A 22820-nucleotide genomic window follows, 5' to 3' on the forward strand; every position below is an offset into this window, starting at 1 on the left:
AGATTCAATAAAACATGCCATATTTAACCTGAAAGGGAGTTTACAGAGGCACTGTTAACACGTCTCATTATTAAACCCATCCTGACCCCCAGAAAGAGCAACCGTATAAGCTTACTGCCCATAAAATATTTAAAGGGAGACTGCGGAGTCGGGTGGAGGCGGGTGGGTGGCGGGAAGAAGTGAATTCACAAAAAAGCCATGTGCCAAATGACAAAATTAATGGACTTCAGCCAGTAGAAGTGAACTGGAATTTTTCTTTTGCTCCATGAAACAATGCAAATGTGACCTGCAGAATATACTTTGTATCTTGTTGGACAGCAGACTCTGAGATACTGGAGGCACCTACACTTTCTGAATTTTTCTCAAAAATGGTTTGTAAATGGGCAAGAATAAGTTTCAAAACAACTGCTACCAACTGGAGGCATGCCATCGCTCCAAACCGAAGTGTGCGTTATCAAGGGACCTTCTGTGACAGTGAGGTGCCCTCACAGCTACAGAGGCTTGCCTGTCTGTCTAGGTAGGAAGTTCTGCCAGTCCCACCACTGCTGCGTTATGCTCTGCGTAAGGAGGATTGAGGAGAAACGAAAGGGAATTTTGGGAATGCTGACTGGTCACTATCGAATAGTTTTTAAAATGGTGACATCATGCCAAACCATCTTTAATAGTTTTAAAGTTAAAAAAATAGTTAAAAAAAGTAATGAAACACTTCTGCAAGAATAGAGATGACCAAAATAACTTGTTGGATCAGTCTAAGCCAGATTTTATCTCTGGGACAAAGCTGGGTTTGGAGCTCACTGCCGAATTTGTTAAGTGAAGTGGAGAATTTAGGCACTTTTTGGTGAAAACTGAAGAAATCTTCCCTGAGCTCTCAGTCTTCTGTGCTCAACATTGCTACAGGCTCTTTATATGTATAATATCTAATTTAATTCTTACAACAACCCTGAGATAGATGTGACTGAGGATCTAAAGCGTGAGGGGTGGAGAGGAAGAGGGAAGGAAGGAGGGAGACAGATATTAAATACCTTGGCACACAGCAAGTCAGCAGTGGCACAGGGATTCAGATTTGGGATTGTCTCCGACTGGAGCATAACCCCCAACCACTCTTCCATACTGGCCCCTAGCATATCCAGACAGCTGTGTTGCGAGACTGCGGTTTCTAAGAAGTTACACGATTTCCAAAATTTCCTCTTCCATCCTAGACATAAAGACTATCTCAGAAATGAAAGAGATGTTACAACTGATACCACAGAAGTGCAAAGGATAAGCGATTACTATGAACAATTGCACACAATGACAAACTGGACAACCTAGAAGAAATGGATAAATTCCCAGAAACACTAAACCCACCAAGATTGAATCATGATGAAACAGAAGATTCTGAATAGACTGATTATTAGTAAGGAGATTGAATTAGCAATCAAAAACTTCCCAGCAAACAGAAGTCCTGGACCAGATGGCTTCACTGGTGCATTTTACCAAATATTCAAAGAAGAATTAACACCAGTCCTTCTCAAACTCTTCCACAAAATAGAAGAGGAAGGAACACCTTCAGAATCATTCTATGAGGTCAGCATTACCCTGATACCAAAACAAAACAAGGATGCCACAAGAAAAGAAAATTACCGGCCAATATCCCCAATGAGGTCCTCAACAAAATATTAGCAAACTGAATTCAACAATACATTAAAAGGATCATCCACCATGATCAAGTGAGATTTACGCCAGGGATGCAAGGATGGTTGAACATCTGCAAATCAGGCAACGTGATACACCGTATTAACAAAACAAAGGGTAAAAATCACATGGTCATCTCAATAGATGCAGAAAAAGAATCTGACAAAGTTCAACATCCATTTAGATAAAGGCTCTCAACAAAGTGGGTACACAGGGAATGCATCTCAACATAATACAGGCCACGTATGACAAGCCATACATAACAGCATACTAAACAGTGAAAACCTGAAAGCGTTTCCTCAAAGGTCAGGAAAAGACAAGGATGCTCACCTTGCCCCTTTCATTCAACAGAGTACTGGAAGTCTTGGCCAGAGCAATTAGGCAAGAAAAAAAAAAAAAAAAAAAAAGCATCCAGTTTGGAAAGCAAGAACTAAAATATTTTAAATTAGCCTCAGAACAAAAATGATTGTCTGGCTTTTCTCCATGAAAAAGGCAGGAAAGGAAACTTAAAAGGCTGCAATGATTCAAAGAAAAAACATAGCTGTAACAGCCATGTTAGGAAAGCAGAGCTCCAATCTAGGTGCCATTTGACTATAAAGGAACTATGTGTGCTGCTCCAGGGAGATTCAATGTTGGTCCTTCTACAGTCCCTCCAGGCTATTTAAAATAGACACGCAAAATGGAATTCGACTCTGAGGTTTGTTTCATGGCCAAGTTATCCAAAGTGTTCTATACGTATGTCAATAAGAAATAAACTGGTAATAAGCAAAATGAGCTGTTGGTTATTCTGAGAGGAAAATAATAGTTTTGAATAACTGACATTAGTTGATCCCACATTTTGTGGTTTCTTCACAAACTGTGAGTGCAAAGAAGTAACCGGAATCAATAAACTCAATCGGAGTGTGGAGCAGATATTGGCCAGTCCAGCATTTAAACCCGTAGGCCCTGGTCTTCGGCTTCATGCTGACTGGATTGTGAAATGCCTGTTTATCTGAACAGTGCTTTGGAAATTCTGGAGGAAACTCAGCACATAGTTGTCTTCTGAAGACACGAATCCCCTGGTGGAAGAGTGTACGGGATTCATCAATGCTTTGAGTCACGATGCTTTTCCAAATTCCTCTTTGGGGCATCATCATTAACTGAGTTAACAGAGCAGGTACACAGAAAACTTGCAACTAATATTTGCCAATGTATATTTTTATAAAAGTGACCAAGCCAAGAAGAGGGGATGTGAATAGGACAATAACAAAGAAACATAATTTATCCCTTCTCTCCCTATGGCAAATCGCAACTGTGGGGCGGGGTGGAAACTAGAGTGGAAATAAATGGCTATTTCTTTCTAATAGCCACTGATTCATGTGATGTGCTGAAAGCACTGTCTGGATAATATTTGCCCAATAAAATTACCATCATCATCATCACTATTTTACAAAGTAAAAGGGTTTCCTTGAGGGAAAAAGGAAAGGGTCTCATTCAAAACCTAAGAGGATATCCTGGAAGGAACAGCCTTTCTTGGTCACGTGGGAAGCAGACAGCTAATACTGCTCTCAGCTTTTTTCGTGTATGATCCAGTGATGGAGGCCAACCTATAGACTCCAGAATTACGTATCTGCTTTTGCCTTCTCAGGCTCCCAAGGCAGCCCTTTTAGCTGTAATGCCACTAACCCATTTACCTCTCTGTTAGCATCATGCGGTACACCAGAGGGGAAAAGCCAAGCAGGGTAACCATGCAGCCCTGGCAAAAAATAAAATAAATAAAATACCGCGGGAAAATTAGATTACTCTGGGTGGAATTCTACAAGGGGAGTTGGAGTCTGTTATGGTGATTAAGTCATCATTTCTGACAGATTACTCTAATCGGCTGTCAAACAGCATTTCACAAGCCCATCTGTAACTTGGCGTCCTGGTTACCCAGCCTACGCTACCTTCTGTATATAAAACACACATAAACAAGACGAGGTACAGCCGGCATTTATTATACTCATTAGCTATGATTAGGTTCTGTGTTCTCATACTAAATAATAACACAAGCTTCCATTTTGCTTTGTGTATTCTGATAATTAGAAGAAAAATAAATAGGCTTGGAGGAAGAGGCATGAAATGTGAACAAAAAAATAACCTACAACTAAGTGTGAGCCTCACACCTTTAGAAACACCTGCGATTGAAGAAGAACGTTAATCCTTTCTTAGTTTAATTTTTCTTGCAACTATTATATTATTGAGAGAAGTAAATATACGACATCTTTTAAGCCGCAACCCCCAACTGGTGCCTAGTTAGCTGTGATTAGCTGTGTAGAAGGCATTATCACTGGGCTTAGCAGTGTTACTGTGAACAGAAAGCCATTTCTTTGATAAGACTTTGCTTCTTTCCTCCCCGTCACTTAGCCTTTGGGACAGAATAAACAACTGATCCAGTGAGGTGAGCTCCCAAAGAAATTCGCTGAAAAGCAAAACAAAACTCGTCAAAATGAAACGACTGTACTTAGGTTTGTCTGGAATCCTCTGTTTAAAGTCTACATGTTTTAACGACAAAAGACTGGAAATGGAGATGAGTGGAAAGACTTACTACGAGAAGAGGCATGGTGTGTAGGATCAAGGGCTGCTAAACCAATGCTACAACCACCACAAACACAGCAGAAGACCACACATGGATTTCGTAAGACAGTCAGAGGGTGACCATCACTCCCGTTTGATAAGCCAGAAATTGACAATATACGGGGGAGGGTACAGCTCGGTGGCAGAACCTGTGCTTGGCATGCGTGAGGTCCTGGGTTCAATCACCAGTGCCTCTGTTAAGGGCAGAAAAAAAAAACCCAAAAGAAAAAAACCCAATATACAGATATCCTTTCCAAACGTGATTTCGCTTTGACTGTGGAACTGTCTTCCAAAATCAGTGATGGATGCTCTGAGTCACTCTTCCAGATGTCACCCAGATGCTAAATGAGACATGCTCCCTAACGGAGCCAAGGCAAAGTACGTACTGAAATGACAGGGCTTGACCTGGCCACGGAGGAGAGGTTTAATGACCTGATAGCTCACCTACATTTCCAATATTATGATTTTACAGGCTTCATATAATCTCACATTTTAGAACAAATGAGCCTGGTTTTAAAATCAGCTCTCTTTCTGACATTAGTCTTGGCCCGTAACAGCCACTTCCGGGCTTGGCTCTCTCGCGGTATTGGCATGGAGCAGAACCCAGCCTGCCAGGCTTGCGGGGGTTCCCTCCCCAACACCAGCTGTTTTCAGGAAGTTCAGCGTTCCCCAGTTCTCAACACCCTGTGAGCCGGGAAGAACCAAGGCCTGCAGGCTGGTGAGTGCAGGGTTCTGTACCTTCCCCTCTGCCTTCACTGGGGGTAGAGACGCCCGTTTTGTTTAACTGGCCCTCCTGCCTGGGCCCACAGGACTCCTTGTACCCAGTTTGGAATCTCAGCCAAACTGGGAACTTGTTTCCTTTACTGGATCTCTCCACCATCTTCCTGGGACCCAGCTCAGTTACTGATAACCCCTGGTACTGCTTCCTAGAAGGATCTCTGCTCAGACAATTCCAGCCGCACCCCTGCTCCATACCCACAGGAAATATCCTTTGACAGTGAAACCTGCTCAGATGGCACTAGGACTTTGGTCATTCACTGGAAACGTCAGTGCTGGACTGAGCCTGTGGCCTCAGAAGCATCACCTTGGGATGGGAGCAGCTGCTGGCGCTGCATTCTCAGACGCTACATGGATCAGACATCCTTGCTTGGCCCTAAATGTGCTTACTTTTCTGCCTCTTGGAATTCTCACTGTAGATCTACCTTGGCTAAATGTCCTTTCCATTCCTGCAGTGGGCTCCTCACCGCTCTGGTCCTTGCCTCTTGGACCACCGTACACACTGCTGCTTTTTCAGAAAGTCTGCGGAAAACGCAGGTGTCATTTCTCTGCCCTGCTCAAAACCTTTCCGTTCTCTGCCAAATTAAACCCCAGCTCCTTGGCCTGTCTTCCAAGGCACTCCATGCCTTGCCCCTGAATTGCCTTTTTGGGCTGAGTTCTCATGATCAGTCTACACTTCTCTTCAGGTCAAACCGGACAATTCCCTCTCACTGGTACTTCTGCCACGAGTTTATCCACAAAAGGCACCATGACCCCTTCCATGCACATAGACAGTATTTTCCTCGTCACTATCACTGCTGTATGTTCTATAGAAATATCTATACGTCAAGTTATTAGGTTGATCATGTGCAATTGCCATTTCTATAGATTAAACACGGTTGCATGGTGACAATTTCACACGGTGCAACCTCATATATCGCACAGCAATGGAACTGCATTATCTTCTTCCCAGATGACCCATAAAAAGCTCCGAATGTTCAAGTCATGCAGGCTATCTCCTTTGGAAGGCTTGGAGAACTTTCCAGTAATTCATCTGCAATATTTACAAGCTGTATCAGTACAATGAAACATGGGCTGGGTGACGTAAAAGAACACTACCCTCTAAACCAACCGGGGAGTTAGTGGGTATTTCGTGGGCAACACAAGACTTTTTTTTATCTACTCTTAGTAACTTCCATGCTCTGTTAAGATTAGTGATGCCTTATCCAGTAATCTCCAGTTTCCTTTCAAGTCTAAGGCAAACTAAAGCCACTACCACAATGCCTGTCTAACAAGCAAATCTTTAAAACCTCTGGTGCAAAACTAACCTGGAAAATTTAAGCCAACTGTATTTTATCGTGAACCTTCTGACAGGGTGTAGTCATTTCATCCAATCAACAGAAAAGCACCCCTGAAGTTCGTATTCTAAAGATCCTTCTACGGCTTAGCTTCCGAGTCCTGAGTTGTTTGAGTTGCTCTGCCAGCCACATTTATTAATTAGCGTCTAACATTTCCATCTCTCTGCAAGTTGCAACCTCTCATAAAAAATGCATGATTTGATTGGCTTAGGAATGACAACTTCATTTACAACAGACAAATAAATACCATACCTCAGGCAGCAGTCTTTTCCTCGTTTATTTATTTAACTGCTGCCATGGCCTTTGGGATTTGTACTAAGTGAATGAAAGTAGATAACAAGTGTAATTTTCCTTCATCATGTTTAAGCAAAAATGATTAAACCTCTCTCTTTTTAAACAAACGAGGCTGGCTAAAAATAAAAAATTATTCCCTACTAAAAATAGATGGCAAGTTTGAAAAGATGCCTGAGGGCTATTTCACATTACTCATGTTTAAAATGCAAATACATTAAATATCTGAGCGAGACATCTGATATTGTTTTTAGCAGCTATATTTAATTTCATCTTTTGCCGAAGCACTAAACTTTGGTTGACATTTTGCCAAACGAAGATCTCTCCTCCAGCGCTGCTAATTCTTTATGAGTTCGAGCTTAATTTCACTGTCTCATTTTGATTTTCCCCTTCTATTCGAATGCGCAAGATCTTTTACCAACTTTGGAAATTATTTGTTGGCAGAGCTTAGGGAAATTACGACGGTTCGATTGTTCTATAAATACCTTATCCTGAAGCCCGGTCTTCTAATGATCAGATTCAAGGCTTGGGCCTTTCAATATATGGCTTGTGCCCAAATTTTAAATGGCAAAGGTGAACTGAGAAAGCGGATACATGAGATAAGACTATAGGAGAGATTTATACTAAGGAAGTAAAGTAAGAGCCCTTCACTGACGCTCGATCTGCAGTGGCCAGTCTACCTGGATAGTTTCTCACTTCTCTGGACGTGCAGGGTTGAATGGGGGTTTGGGAAACCTGGGCTGCTTTATGTTTGTTTTGTAGACAAAAGAACGTCTCAACCAGAATCATAAGGTCTGCACTTGGCCTTGCCAACTCTATGGACTTACAGTCAAGCCACCCGACCTCTTTAAGCCCCAGGAAACTCATATTTGAAACAAGGATCACATCAGAAAGCTCACTGCACACGGAGAGTCCGGGTCTCTCCATGTGCTTCCCGTTTGTCGGGTAGGGTCTTCCTGACCCACAGGATTGCAACAGACAACAAGAGCGCTGAGACAACATTCCCTCCCGCTCCTGCTTTCACCCCAGAGTTTGTAAGGAACTCTTGAGACTGTTTGATATCGTGAGAGCGTCTGTGAGTACAAGCCATCCTTGGGAGTTCGTTCAATCAACAAACGTCTGTGGAGAAAGCGCTGGCAGTGTGCGGCGTCACGCTGGCTTCTGGGAACGTTCCTGCTCTGCGAGGAGCCTGGGCTCCGTGTGGGCGAGACCGACCGAGCATCGGGGGACGAGAACGCAGCCGGGGGGTTGGGGGTGGTTTCAGCACCCGCTACCGTGGATGACCAGGCAGGAGCCTTCAGCTCCACCTTGTGGGAAGCGTGAGGCAGCCTCCCAGAGTGTCCTGGGCTGGAGCACAGCCTGTGAGCAAGGCTGTCGTCGAAGCTGAAGACAAAGCAAGGGATGTGGTAGGAAGTGCTCACCCTCAAGATTCGGCAGCTGTGTCCATTTTTTTTTCTGCCATAAGATGCAACACAACAACGTTCACACGCTCCCAGAGCGTGCGGAGGTAAACGGGCAGCTCCCCGCGTCCGACAGGTCATCCCACTTGTCCTCCCCTTGACGAGAGCACGTGGAGGACTAGTGAGCGCAGTTACTGGAGGGGTACGTCCGAAAATCCTCCTCGGCCCTTCTGGGCAGCAGCTCCGGCGAGGCCTGTTTCCACCAGCGCACCGGCATCAAGCTCACACACTAGGCACATGCGGTATCCGGAAGCTAGTTTGGATGCAGGTCGGGGGCGTGGCCGGAGAGTCAGCATTTCTAACACATTCCCAGGTGACACCAATGCCACTGGTCCACGGACCACACTTTGAGTAGCAAGGCGATGCTGTCCTCGTGGGAAGACGATCAGCAGGTGAGAGGACTTTCCCACGCATCCACATCAATGTGGGAGAAAGAACAGTTCATCACCACCACTGCCCCCCTGGGGTTGGCGATGATTCAGTCCCCCAACCGTGCTTCTCAAATTTGCCTGAACGCTGGACTCACGGGGGGAGCTTAAAAAATACTGACACTGGGCCCCCGCCCTGAGAGAGTTTCACTTAATTTGTCTGCGGTGTGGCCCCGGCGTGTGTAGTTTTGAAAGCTCCCCGGGGCGGGGGATGCTGTGCAGCTGTGGTTACGAGTCACTGCCTGATGTGTAGATGAGAAAGGACTTAAACATTAAGGACCTTTCTTTCTCTCCATCCATCCTTTATCCATTCATCTGGGTCACCTACTGTTTCAGGTAAATGGCCAGGAGGAATATTATCATCGTCTCTCCGGGTCTTTCATGGGGAATGGAAATGAGAAGAAGAATCACCATGTTCAGTCGCCTCACATCACAGAGTACAATCCAGGAACAGGCTCCTGGTAATCTGGGCTCTGAATTTGATTCTTTAAAATGACGTATTCCGTATAATCCTGGAGTGAAGTTGTGGGGACGTGATGCACTGGAAAGAACACCAGGTTCGGAGTTGGGAGACACGAGTTGTCCCACCCCCACTGCCCGGTGGCTGTGTGACCTTCCACACATCACCTAACCTCTCTGGGCTTCGGTTGCCTTGACTATGAAGTGAGGAGGCTGGATGGCTCTGTTTCTAAAAACACGTATGATGAGACTTGGTCTGTTTTCCTCCACATGCCCTGTGTTCCTCTGCAGACCGTGAGAACAACATTCAAATAAACAGAAACCTACTGAAATTAGCCACGGGTTTCCTGGGTGTGTGACCATGACTCTTATTTTCCTTACTGATGACAGGTTTTGTCAATAACCTCCAGGGTTTTTATATCTGGGCAACTCTGACATAACTTGGTGATGGAGATTCTCTGATAAATAACTACCGATGGTACTTGTGAGTTTTTCATTTTTATTTTGTAGGCATTGTGATTATAGTTAACATCTCCATGAACTGCAGAAGAACCGTTTAAACTAGAACTCTCCAATGCTAGCCTTCCTATTTAAAGGATAGATTATAAATACTAGTAAATCGTAAATCAGGTATTAGCGATGGATGAAGACGGCAGGGCGATGTTAGCCTGAAATTAGCTGACAGCTTTCTCTCCCCTCATTCGGCTGGAGGAGGTAAATCATTAGCCGTGAGAGGTATTTACCGATTTGTCAGAGAGACTTCCTCTAATGGCCAGAGCCACTTCAACTTTCTTGGGTCAATAATGACAGACTTTAAGTTGAAAAGGCAACCACAAGGAGAAAACAAATTATTACGCAGTGTCTGATTATTTATCTAGGATTTTATCATTTACATGAACTCAGGTGAAGATAAAGCCCTTGGCACAGTGCCCAAGACATACTAAGTGGTCAAGAAATGTTAGCTGTTTACTATGATTTTTATTTATTGAACATGGATTATTTGGTTAAAATGGTATAAATTGTGAAAGCCAATGAAACGTATCAGTCATGTGGCCGAAAGGTTTACAGAAGCAGGATTTGCTAGGAACCTGCTCCTCCCGGGGCTCTGCAAATGCCATTCTGAGTTTTCACCCAGGATGTCGTACACACACAATGACTCCAGTGAGTTTTCTCTTAATCTACACGATTTGTGGGCGGTTCATAACTGTACACCAGACTCCATGTACTGCTTCATGCAAACATCTGGCCCGGTTTCCTGAGACTCGTTTAAATATCTGCTTTTCTGAAGACATTACGATACAGTCTACGTGCAGAGCACGGAACGGAACAGCCTGAAATATACCCCGCCGACCAGCAGTGGCTCAGTCTGGTCTTCCAGGGGTGGAGGCGAGTTTCAGGGAACCTGTTCTTGGCTCCTATGTGGTCCTTCCTGCCCCTGACGGAGGACAGGAATGCAGGAAGTGTAGCTGAGAGATCACAGATGTCCTGGTCTAATAACCCTGCACACCCAGCGTCACACGTTCCCATGGCCAAGACAGCCGCAGAGGTGACAATGTCTAAGCCTACACAATAATCCACTTACCCACATTCTTAGCCAACACGGAAATTCCACAGCGTAACTGGACAGAATCAACCACACAGCCTGACCTCGCATCTTCGCCCACCCTTCAGCCTTAGATCCAAATTCGCCTCTTGACAAAGGGGGAGCAGGGAGCAGATGGCTGGAGGGGGACAGGGAGAGGAGGACACCTGAGCCCCCAGGCGGTGTTTGCTGAGTCTTCCTAAAGTGCCTCACCTGGGGTGGATTCTGGTCCCTTGTTTTTGGAGGCAGAGGAGTCAGATGCTTAGACGGTTTTGCAGACTTCACCCCCTGGACCCTGGCTCCTCGTCCATCAAGTAAGAGGGGGAGTCGGGTTGTTCTCTAAAGGCCCCCGGGTCTCTGGAGGGCGGCAGGGTGTGATGATGGAGGGTGGGCGGGAACTCCTCCGAGCCATTCCACAAGGCCACAGCCTACGGCTTTGTGCTTAGGGGGGCAAGTAATGGGGTTTATGCCTACTTCTGAGATGAGGAGGTGAGCCCAGCCCCCATCTGCCCAGCCCCCTTGGACATGGAGCAGGGATATGGGCTGGTGGAGGTCAGCTGGATGGAGACAGGACATCAGAATGCAGATTGTGGATTTGGACAGAGAGCCTGGGGAAGCAGATAAAGAAAAGTCCCCTTAACAACATGAATGTTAATGAGATGATGTTGGTAAAGCTACACTCCTCTGAAGAAAGTGGTGAATTTATAACCATTTTTGCAAAGCGGTTCCTCTTACAGTAACAACTGCCTTTGATCTGTGGCTCCATCTTAGAGAGCCTGGTGTCAGTAGTCGTGTCCCCAAGTCACAAGCAAACCTCACCTGGCCACCCCCGGTGTTTCCAGGGCCCCCTGCCTGTGCCAGAAAGCATGGTTTTACTTCTCGGGCGAAGCAGCACATGCCACCACGGTGTCCCAACTCACGCGGCGTCAGGACTGACTGGTGGAGCAGGGGCACCCGGCTGGCGTCCAGGTGGGTCTACGCAGTGGAGCAGCCGGGCCCAGGTGCCCTGGCCCTCAGGTGAGCTCACCCTGCAACAGCGCTGGCAGTGGTGGTGGGATTTCTGAGGTTTCAGATTTGTTTTAGGACAGCTGTGAAGGGAGCAGGGATGGTCACTCAGACCTCATCAATGAAGCAACGGAAGGGAACACACCTCCTCTGGAATGTCTCCAGGTGCCAGTGGCCAGAGACGTTGGTCTGAATCCAACTGTCTGTCAACGCACGGTGACCAGCTGTGCAACCTGGACAAGTCACTCCTTTTCTTTGCGTTTCAGCTTCCCCATCAGCAAAGGGGGCTGTAAGATACACGCCTTGTGGAGCTATCGTGACCATTCAAAGTAACACTTCCCGAGAGGCTCCCGGTGGTACCTGGTACCCGGGCAACCAATAAGCTGCCCTCACTCTGTAGTGATTTTCACTGTTCCGCTGTGTTGAAGTCACGCTCCCTGCTCCCTCCAGGGTGGGGAACATCATGCCAAAATCCACCCTCAGGAGGCCAAGCTACTGGGGAGTTTCAGCAACTGTGACTTCTAATTCTAGCTCTGTCACTGCTTTGCCAGGGGAGGTCAGAGAAGTTAATTTAATCTCCCGGGGCTTCCGTGTCCTCCGAGTTGCAAGGTGAAGGCTATCAATACATCACCTCTGATATTTTTAGAAGGGATCGCAAATAACCAGCATCAGAAAGCCCTCACAAATGCAGGTGACTCACTTATCCACATGGACAGGGGCCAGGGACTGAACAGATGAAGGAGCTCCACCAGACATCCTGGAGCCTCGTTAGGTGAAACCCCCTTGTCAGACCAAGGCTGTAAGCTAGGACTCAGACCCACTCGTCAGTGTTCATCACCTCTGCTTCCCTTTCTCTGTTCCCTGGTGGAGGAGTCAGGGGTGCTAAGCTCCCTGCTGGTTCTCAACCAGAGGGGAGGGCAGATGTGCAGAGAAATCTCAGAGTGGGGAGTCATACCTTGAATGGTCCAGATTTGCCCGTACAAAGTCCCCTGCCATTACTAACCCACATCGGAAGCAAATCATGTCATATACATCTGTCTACCCACCTGCCTATCTACTAACCGACCGTTCCATCTAGATAGGTTTTTACAATTAAATAGGACATTAATGTAGTCAACGTGTAGGAGGCTGGAAAGGACTCTGTGAATCATTTCAGATCCAACCACATCATTTTGTGGATGAAGAGAGGAAGTCCTCTCCCGTGCTCTGAAGTGCTGGGGGAGGAGGGGGCGGCGGCACCGGTGGGTGTTCCGAGTGCCGGTGGGAGGCAGTGACAGTCAGGAACAATGAAGAGCACAAAGCAGAACACGTGTCACCGTGTCCCTTTCTGCCGTCTCCCGCGGGTACTATTTATCGTTTATTTTTCATTTCTGTGACTTGTGGGGAGTGAGAGCAGTCTGATAGGGTCCTGAAATATTGCTTTATTATCAAAACAGCCTTAGTAGCTTATGTCATGATGCTAACGAGACTTCCTGAGCACCCGCGTACCATGACAGTCGGCGGCTAAGACAAGCAGAGGATGCACGAAGCTTCCTTCCCTGCCTCCCTCCCTCCCCGTGGCCGGTCTGCTTCCCTTGGGCCCAACCCGACCAGATCTGGCTGAGCAGCGGAGTTGGAGGACTCCCTCTCATGCTGGCCTCCAGGCACAACTCTCCCTGTATCACCCCATGACACAGGCTTTCTCGTGGCCTCGAGTTTGAGGCCCCAGCCACTTCCACTGGACGGTCTCTCAAAACAATCAAGCTCTCCAGCACAACAGTGAGCTTTTCGGGCGATGAATTCTCATGGAGACCGCATACTCTAAAGGCAGAGCTTGGCCTATTTTCCAACTTTTAAAACAATTTTCCCCTTTCAATGGACTGTCATAATCCCTCTGCAATTCCATCCAGCCCTTTTATCCAGTTCACTGATGTTCCCCACAATCTCCTCCTGAAATCTTACCAGCCTTGTGGGAACTGAGCCTGTGGAAGTGAACTGAAGATTCCCTACTGAATCCTGAGACATCACAGAGAGATGCCAAACCCTGAAATCTAATTATGACTTTATTTTGCCACTGGGCCGTCATGCTGTCACATGCTACAGTGAGACACCAGCATTCCTCACACGGTGACCCAGGTGACAGTGCACATCTGGCCAGGCACCCGTGCTCTGCTAAGCCTCATAACCGTTCTCTTGATTAGACTGGTAGTTGAGGGCATGTTGTGTGCAAAACAAAATCAGAAGGCCCCACCCAAGTTCTTTTACTGAAACACGGTGTACGCTGCCCTCTGTTTTAACCCTGTGCTGGCTGGACTGGTCATCTCAGTCATTTTCAACTTGTCACCATGCAGGACCCCTCATAAATTTTCTCCTATAGACCTCCTCCTTGTATGGAAGGGGCCATATTTCAAAAGTAACTGGCTTTTCATTTTAGGTAATCAAAGCCATACATCAGTGACTGCTCATCCGAGTTACTGAAGCCACTGCCTGCCAGTCCAAAGCAGAAGCGCCCATCATGTAGATGGTGTGTCAAGCTCTATGGTGAGTGAAGTGGGCAGTTTCCAATGGCCTTGTATGAAGAATTAAAATCCACTCTCCCAGGTCTTTGGACTGGGAGGCACTGGGCCAAGGGTTTTCTCCTTCCTCCAGCTTTCTTGGGTCTAAACCAGTGAGCTGGCCAGCAATCCTGCCACACCTGACTGAGACCCACGGGGGCTGCTTCTGCACCCTGAGCCTTCTTCACATGGGCTTGGCTCCAGGATGGGCGGGGGCCTCGGCCTCCCCCTAGGAGCTCCTCCACGGCCACGTGGTGGCACGCTCCATTACAGGCCTTTAAAAAGTCATCACAGCCAAGTCCTTGCTTTTTGTTCAGCTCGTGTTTCTGCAGGATGTAAGGTTCTAGCAAAACAACACAGGCCCAGCAGGGAAAGAGCTGCTTTGGGGCAGTCCGCTGAGGCATATTTCAGCCCTGACCAAATTCTGCAAAGGCACATCTGAAGAGTGCACGCCTAGGGGGCGTCCTGATTCCCTCCCCAGCAAATACACGTCACACGAGCAGAGCTCGGGCCTACAGAAACTGCCAAGTGGAAGCAAGGGCTTCTGAGCCCATTTCTTCAGGGGCTCAGAAAGCTTTACATACATTATCTCACTCAGTGCCTACTCGTCTGTTAAGAAGGTGAAAAGCAGAGATTATCACCATTAAACGGCAGTCGTCAAGTACCCCATACACGCACTCTGAATTAGCCATGATCCTGAATCGAAGCGAAGACCAAGCAACCAACAAATGTTAAGAATCAGACAGCTCACGAGGTCAAAGGCAGGAAGGGTGACCACACGGTAGCGAGGAGTGTGTGGGCAGGCCAAAGAGAGGATGACATTCCCTGCTGCATCTTCCTGAACTTGACAGAAACGATATCCACACGTGCACATGTGACCGTCTCCGTATCTGTAGGTCTACAGAAATGTACACAAACATCCAGATCTCTGTGTGCAAAATGGGTTTTATCATTATATACGTGTGGAAACAGAAACCTACACTCGTATTTTGGAGCATGTGGGCAAAATCATTTTGGGGATAAAACTCCACTCCTCTGGAAATATTTTATTGAACCAACTCTTTTGGGCATTCAATATCCAAGATCTATTTACTGAACACTAAGTTTATATATATACATATAGGCATGTCGGCTGGCTTTCTATTTGGAAGATTTAGTTAGAAATATCATGGAACCTACTGTATTCTCCAGTGCCTAGGACAGTGCCTGGCAAACCATAAAAACAGAATAAATATTTGTCAAATGAAGGTATGGATGTCCCGTGGGCTCCACAGGACACACGATTTTGAGGACTCAATCCTGCTCATCCTGATGTGTTGGTTGTTTCTTTTTCCCCCCAACAACAAAATCAAAGGTGCCTGAGGAAAACGCCTGCATGTGGCACGGCCTCGTCAGGCTTTGATTCAAATGGGATGGTCTAGGGGGAAATTTCCATGATAGGAGGAGATGGGGTTTGAGAGACTTTTCTGCCAGAAATGATAATGATGATGAGGGTGATAACATAATCCTCGTGGCTCTGAGAACAAAGGCATTAAAGGCATATTAATAATGAGAAGAGGCGGTTCAGAGAAAAATCAGTACTCAAGAAGCGTGACAATGGGCAAACTGAAGGCGGTCTCAGTGAGAGCCACTGCTGTTCTGAGTGAAGCATATTAAACCCCAGCATTCTTCTCTTAAAGGACACGGGGGTGGGGGTGGGGACAGTTCTACGGAGAACTGTGTGAAAAAGGCCACCTGGGAGGAGGGCCTCCCCACACAGGTGAACGAGGTCTTCCAGGCCCAGCCGGCAAGGGGATCACTGATGTCACGTGGGTGAGCGCGCCTGTCCTAGGAGGCCACTTGATTGACAGCTTCCTCCTCCTGGATCAGGCCCATTGGCTTTCATCTCTGCAATCTACATGCAGTCCTGGCCGCCACCGCTAACATGGAGTGCGCCCAATGAACGTGCTCTTAGGGCAGTAACTCCTTAATATAAACCGCATTTAATAAAACTGGGAGTGACTCTAAAAAGAAAGGAGCTCAGACAAACTCAGAGAAAATGTCTAGAAGAAATCTGCAATTAATATTTTACAAGACATTTGGATTCCGATTCCTCCTTGCTGTTAAAATTTAAGGGCTTTCGTAAAACGGTATTCCTCTCTGTTATTACAGCCTTAGTTCAGTTAATTTATACAGCAAATGTTCTAATGATTCTGCTGTAGGTATTCCACTGAAAAGACTTATTGCTGGAGGTAATGTATGTCAAGACCTTGAAAAAGGGAATGGAATGAGGCACAGGACAGGGGGATGTGGCCCTGACGCCTGATTACTGAAGAGACTGTGGGAGTCTTCCTATGTCTCCATGAAGGTCCTTAGCTTATGTTTTAATTAAGCTAAATTAGGTCAGTGAAAACTAAATGCACCTTGCAAGTTGCCTTCACAGGGGTTTTCTCTCTGGGAAATAGGACAGCAGAGGATGACACTCCTGCTGAAAAATCCTACCAGTGAGGTTGCGCTCGCCTGAAACCCTAAACCAAGGAAGCCAGCTCTTAGCCTGATTTGCTCTTGGTCAAAGGTGAGGCAATCAAGATTTGTCTAATCACAAATGGCCCAGTGGTGGAAAAAGTCTAACAAGTTTGTGCCAAGGCCAATGGCTCATCAAGGAGCCCCTTTCCACACAGACGTGGCCACGAACTCACTAGGGATCTCAAGGGTGTGTGTGTCATTGTACAGCTTGGCTGCCTGGCACACAGTAGGTACCCAAAGAGCATGATTTATTAACCTACTGAAGTGTCAGTAATGAATTAGGTGCCATGCCTAAGATTTGATCTGTGGTTTAAGCGTCTCACTACTGTTTCTGGAGTAGAGGGTGATCGAACCAGGGGAAGGACCACCCCCTACTTCCCAACCCTCATTTCTTGCTCCAGGTGATGAGCTGATCAATCTTCTCTCTTAGTTTCTAACAGTGTATCTCTAGGACTTATGTTGAGCATTCCAGTGACTTTTTCAGTCATATGGTAAAAGACAGGCTTGACAAATGTGTCCTTAATGACTTTGCCCTGCTGAGTACGGCCCTGGTGCTTCACCTTGTACCCCACCATCCTCCACAAAAAGGGTCTCCATAATTTATAGAGGACATGAGAGGAGAGGTGCCTTTAAATAAAAATCTAAGAGCAGACACATTCCACTGCATAAAAAGACCATCCCATCAGCTTTTCTTCCTCTCCCACACTAACCAAGCTCTTTGTTTCTCTCAAGATGAAAGATGGTCCCTCAACATTCACCATGTCTGGCTGCATGATGAAAGTTCTGTACAACAAAAAAAAAAAAACTGCAAAAGAAAATTAAGTAGGAAAAAAAAAAAACCAACAACCAAACACCCAGCACTATTTGATCTTGCTTTAAATGGAAAGTTTTGGACATTTTAGGGGGAAAAAAAAAAGGCAGCAAGTGCCTTTTTTAATGGATTTTTATCTACAGGAGAAATGATTACAACCAGAAAAGCTTTAAAGTGTCAGCTGGTGGTGCATTTTTCTTTATCCCTTTTATTTTTATTCAGAAAGAAATTGAAGGCATATGGCAAAGTGCATCATTAATTTCTTATTAATTTCATAATATGAAGGCAACCAGTTAAAATAGCAGTGCTGCAACTTTAAACTACCGAACTCACTTGGTATTTAATGAGAGATTTAGCACAGCAGGGATTCTGTTAAATTAAGTTGTGCCTTCACATCACAGTGGGAAAACAGGTGTATATTGGTTTAGAATTATGGAAATGTTGACTAATTCCAAGGCTTGTAATCAAACAGCAAGGCACCCTGTAATATTTTTTTCCCCAAGAATATGCATTAATCTTTTATGTCTGGTCCCATTTCTTTCTGTCCACCAAAGCTCCCAGCTGATATGAAACCACTTTTGCGTTCTTCCTGGAGCTGTTCAGGGTGAGGCTGATCAGATAAAGCAACACATAAATGCAGGAAGGGATCTCTTTTCTCCATTCCCTAATTTGAAGGGGCAGATGTAGCAACAGTGTGCATACTGTGAAGGCTAGGTGCCTACAAATCACACCCGACTTCTCCAAATTTTCATTTCACCCACCTCCAGTCATTGGGCGTTGGAAATTGAACTGGATAAAAAGAAAGCCAAAAACAACCCACAAACCATCTTTTCCAACCCTAGAATTATTGTCCTTAATAACAGGTTTCCAAATTCACCATCCCTGACATCTGTAGAATTTTTAAAAGAAAAAGAGACAATGGTAACTTTTTTTTTTTTAAATACAGAAGATGCTGTAAGTTTGTTAAGGGTCAGAGTAAGATGTCCCAAACAGAAGGGTCCTCATCAGTCACTCGTATGTTTTGCAACATGGTCCATTCATCAGATTAACTCTCGGTTTCTTGAGAACATCTTCACATACGAAAATGGCATATTGGGAGCTGTACTCCTAATGGACAGGATGGATGCAAATTCACCAAGCTTTGCATTGATTTGAAATAGGATGTGATTTGGCCTCAATATGCCCTAAATGCTAAGTAACAATTCATCATCTCAACTAATTTCTTAAAACACACCTAGAAGGGATTTTGCATGCTAATTACTATAAAGCAGTTCTGTTTAAAAGAAGGAATACAAAATGGTCTTTGGGTTGGAGTAGAAGCCTGGAAAATAAAAGAAAATTTTTTTTTTCCTACCATTGGCTAAAGCTGGTCAATATTTATTTGCCTTTGGATGCTTCATTCTATAATGTGACCTAACACTACATTGTCCTAGAATTTACATTGGAAAAATTCCATTGCTACAGAGAATAAAGTTGAAATAATAGTTTTTTTTAAAAAAATCATTAAGCAAGGCACTTAGACCCAGTAAAAACTCCTTCACAAAAAACCACCTTAGAAGTTTCAGGGTGAAGTAGTTAAACTGAACTGGGAGGGAGAATTCTGGTATCACACACTTGCTTTTCTGAACCACCTTCTCTCAGATTTGCTCACACAAAAAGGGGAAAACCAAAGGGGTGTGATTTGAGACCGCGGTTCATAATTTACTATTTTTGGGTATTATGAAGCTGTTTTGAAAACCTTTTGTTGACTATCTTGCCACTAAAACATTATAAACTTTTCAGTGGATCTAAGGTGAATTACACCAATGCTATCTTTCCTGGGGGTGATGGGGTATAGAAGTGAGTAGTGTGCATAGGTTGGTGTGACAGATAAAGGATGAAAACATTAGGGACATCACGTTATCTTCTTTTATTCTCAGCAAATCAGGTTTCCATACAATCATTCCCACAGCACTGCTTACCAGAGGCTCTTCTTTATAACTAACACACATCATTATGATATTAAATTAACTCATCAGTGATCTTTGAGTCAGCGGGGAAAAGAGCCCAACAGCATACCAGCATGCACTACCTAAAATGGTCACAAAGCCCCAGAAACCCTGCATTCGGGTGACGTAGCTACAGCCAACATCAGTTCATTTCTAGAGAATGTACTGCGCATGGGAAGGAAATGGGGAAGAAAATGCAAGTTTTGTATTTTCTGTTCTCTAACAACATGCAGGCACCAATTGGGCATTAAAACATTGACTTTGTTAACCACCATTGACTGTTTAGAAACCATTAGGAGGTTTTAATATTATGGCTGTGCAGGGTACATTTTGTCCTTTCAAAAGAAAATCTAAGGACTAAATTTGAAAAGAGGCTCCTGGTGAGTAAAAGCTTTTCTTTTTCCATTTGCCCCTCTCATGTGTGTCAAGTTTTCTCCCCCACTCCTTTCAAAATCGTGGCCCACCCAATACTCTTTGGCAGTTGCTGCCGCCCAGTGGGGTCACTCTGATTTTCTAACCAGGGGACATGCTATTTGAGAGGTTTTTCCATCAGCATTAATGCTAGTGCTTCTTCAGGGGCTGGGCAGCTGGTTCGGCTGCCACAGGGGGCTGGTGGGGTCAGCATACCCTCCCTCCAAAGACCAAACTCATTTTCTGGCACTCAGAGCCCATCACGAGAACCTTCAGTTGAAAGGACCATTTTCAAGCAATAAAGTGATTTTGGTACAAAAGTAAACCGACTCACCCCAGGTAAAGTTTTAATATTGTGCAGTGCATTCTGGGCCTCAAGTGCAGCTTTTCTTGTATAAAATGTTACGAAACAACAACCTACAGAGAGAAATGAAAAGGTTTTTAGAAATTTCTGTGAATGCTTTGCTTCGATATAATGGAGACTGCCGCGAACAAGTAATCTACTTAAAAGGATGCACAATTTAAAAATAAAGTGCGCGAGAACAGTATTAACAACATCTCAAGCATTTCCATGGCGCCTTTCATCCTAAATCATATTTATTAGCTTTTCCCACGTTGGGGAATCAATTCATAACTGTGCACCAACGACCGGGAATACAGCTGTTTAGGAAAATGGGTGGAAGGTGGTGGGTGAGCTGTTCATGGGACTCGTGGTGCAGCTAAGACCAAAGAGAAGTGTTTAATCCCAGGAACAATAGCAGAAACTTACATTAACTAGAATTTTCTTAAAGGATATCTTTGCAACATCACACTTTTAAAACAATTTCTCAGCTCAAAGGCTTAGGCAACTGGATGATAGGTTTCCTAAGAGTGCAGATAGTGTTTTATTCTTTTATCTGCCCCACAGTATATAAGGCAAATTTCCATCCGTGAAATGCTCAACATTTGTTTGCTGAAATGAACGACTCTATTTCAACCAGTTTAGAAAGGAAGCTGTGATATGGTGGATATATGCTTAAACAGATGTTTGCAGCCTCTGTCCCCAGTATTAAGTATCACAGTGGTCCATCAACCTGGTCTCATGCCCAAGAGTTGATGGGAGTCTAGGCTGATGGCCCCTCCAAGAGGGATCAGCATATACCCTTTGCCCAGCCAAGTCCTTCCCCCAAAGAAAATGGCCTTGAAACCTCTGTCCATTCTTTCTGCATTCCGAAGGATGCCTGACCCCTTCTTCTGCAGCTCAAGATACTGGTTAACAAATGTGGTTAAACCAGATAAAGATACTGGTTAAAAATCTGTTAATTAGCATATAGTTTCTTAGCATAACCAGGCTTGGCAAAAGAGGGTGGGCAAAACGTTTGTAAATTTAAAGAAGAAGGTGCTGCCTCTGACCTGGGCTGTCTTGGATGAGCTGGGCTGAGAATTAAGAGCAGAGAGACGTACATATTTCATCCTGACTTTACTGAAGGATCCCAATGCTCGGAGAGGAATGGGGAGAGCTTGGAGAGGTACTCAGACGCCAAGTGCAGCAGGCAGCACTAGAGAAAAATTCACGGCACTGAGGCACCAGCGTTGGTCCCATTCAGGGGAATGATGTAAACAAGATCAAGAGCACAACACAGGGGCTCAGCTGGAGAGCGGGAAGTGGGCACCAGAAACCACCCAAGGTTCAAAGTCATCAACTGGCAGCTAGTTTTCAAAAGAAAACCTCAGTCAAAGGAGGAAGAGAAACTAAGGTACAATACCAGCCGTATGGCATTCGGAAATACATCTAAGATGCTTCTTCCTTATTTGGGGGAAGAAACTTGGACCCTATCAAAATTAACTATGCAAAACCCTCACTTTCCAAAGGAGAACATGATCATAGCTTTCTGGCATTTAAAAAGCTCCATGCATCCAAGGATTGGAAACTCTTAAATGATATCACTTACATGATGAGGGGGGTATGAAAATTATGAAGTGGCTTTGAAGAATCACAGATGGACAGACTGATCATTTTTATATCAGCTTTCCACTTCAGCTATCTGACTTCTCTGACCACAGTTCATTTGGCCAGGCTTCCTAGTGGTAGATGTTTAACTGAACTGATCAAACGAACGTGTGAGTTTTAGCTTTACTGGCATAACACAAGCCCAGAAAAACTATAGAAATTGCTTCAAATCAGGGAATGATTTTAAATAGAGCAAGTCCCAGTTTCCAGAACCCACTGTAATCACTTTGAGAGAAAGAAAAATACCAACCATGTTTCACTAGGCTTGATACAGAAAGAAAAACAGGGAGACACCACCTCTGTCTTCTGAAAGCTTCTCCCAGCCAGACTCTCAGTAAGTTCTCCTTTCTCTCTCCTAGGCTCATGGGGTTGGCTTCCAGATAAAGAAGCAAAGAAAGAGCTCTGAAATTTAAATTCAGTAACTGAAGCTTCAAAAAAGGGGGCAGAATGTGATGCTTTCAAGCAGGTAGATTTTGGGGGTGTGACCTCTAAACAAATAGAAGATTTAGGATGGAGAAGTCATAAGGCAGTTTGCTTGCCTGGACAGAAGGCAGTTAAGGAAGAATGATCTCAGGAGAAGGAAAACAAAGGCCAGCAGGACCACACTCAGCTAAGAAGGAAAAGTTCAGGTTGGCCTAAAAGAACAGTGGAACTACAGGGGAACTGAAAATGGCGAACAACACACATGATAAGATAAAAGCAGTGAGAAACAAATGGTGTCAACTGAGGGACTTCTGTATGTTAGGCCAGCTTGGACTCAACACAGCGGTCTCAGGAATAAAGACTCCTCCCCTGCCTTCAACACTCAGACAACATCCCTACCACTTCCCACGGCCTGAAATCCCACCAGGAAGGTGCAGTTCACTTGCTATTTAAGTATTAAAAGGCTACCCTTGAGGAAGGCACCCTTTAATTGTCCCTAGCCATTTACACTTTAGTATGCATTTGGCAACTTAAAGTGTTTCCCTCTTGA

The 22820-nt window shown here is 45.1% G+C and overlaps 1 protein-coding gene across 13 annotated transcripts in view; it reads right to left on the reverse strand.

Moving 5' to 3' along the window:
- CELF2 (CUGBP Elav-like family member 2) overlaps nucleotides 1-22820 on the reverse strand; it is a 722443-nt gene that overhangs the window by 79818 nt on the left and 619805 nt on the right. For 12 of the 13 annotated variants that reach the window (XM_031444742.2, XM_031444738.2, XM_031444741.2 and 9 more), the window contains one exon: nucleotides 20192-20274. The exons of the other annotated variant lie outside the window; for it this stretch is intronic. In XM_031444742.2, coding sequence (XP_031300602.1) covers nucleotides 20192-20274 — 83 coding nt within the window. The remainder of the gene's footprint in view (nucleotides 1-20191; nucleotides 20275-22820) is intronic. 13 annotated transcript variants of the gene reach the window in all.

Source organism: Camelus dromedarius, chromosome 26 (genome assembly GCF_036321535.1).
Source record: "Camelus dromedarius isolate mCamDro1 chromosome 26, mCamDro1.pat, whole genome shotgun sequence".
Classification (NCBI taxonomy): Eukaryota; Metazoa; Chordata; class Mammalia; order Artiodactyla; family Camelidae; genus Camelus; species Camelus dromedarius.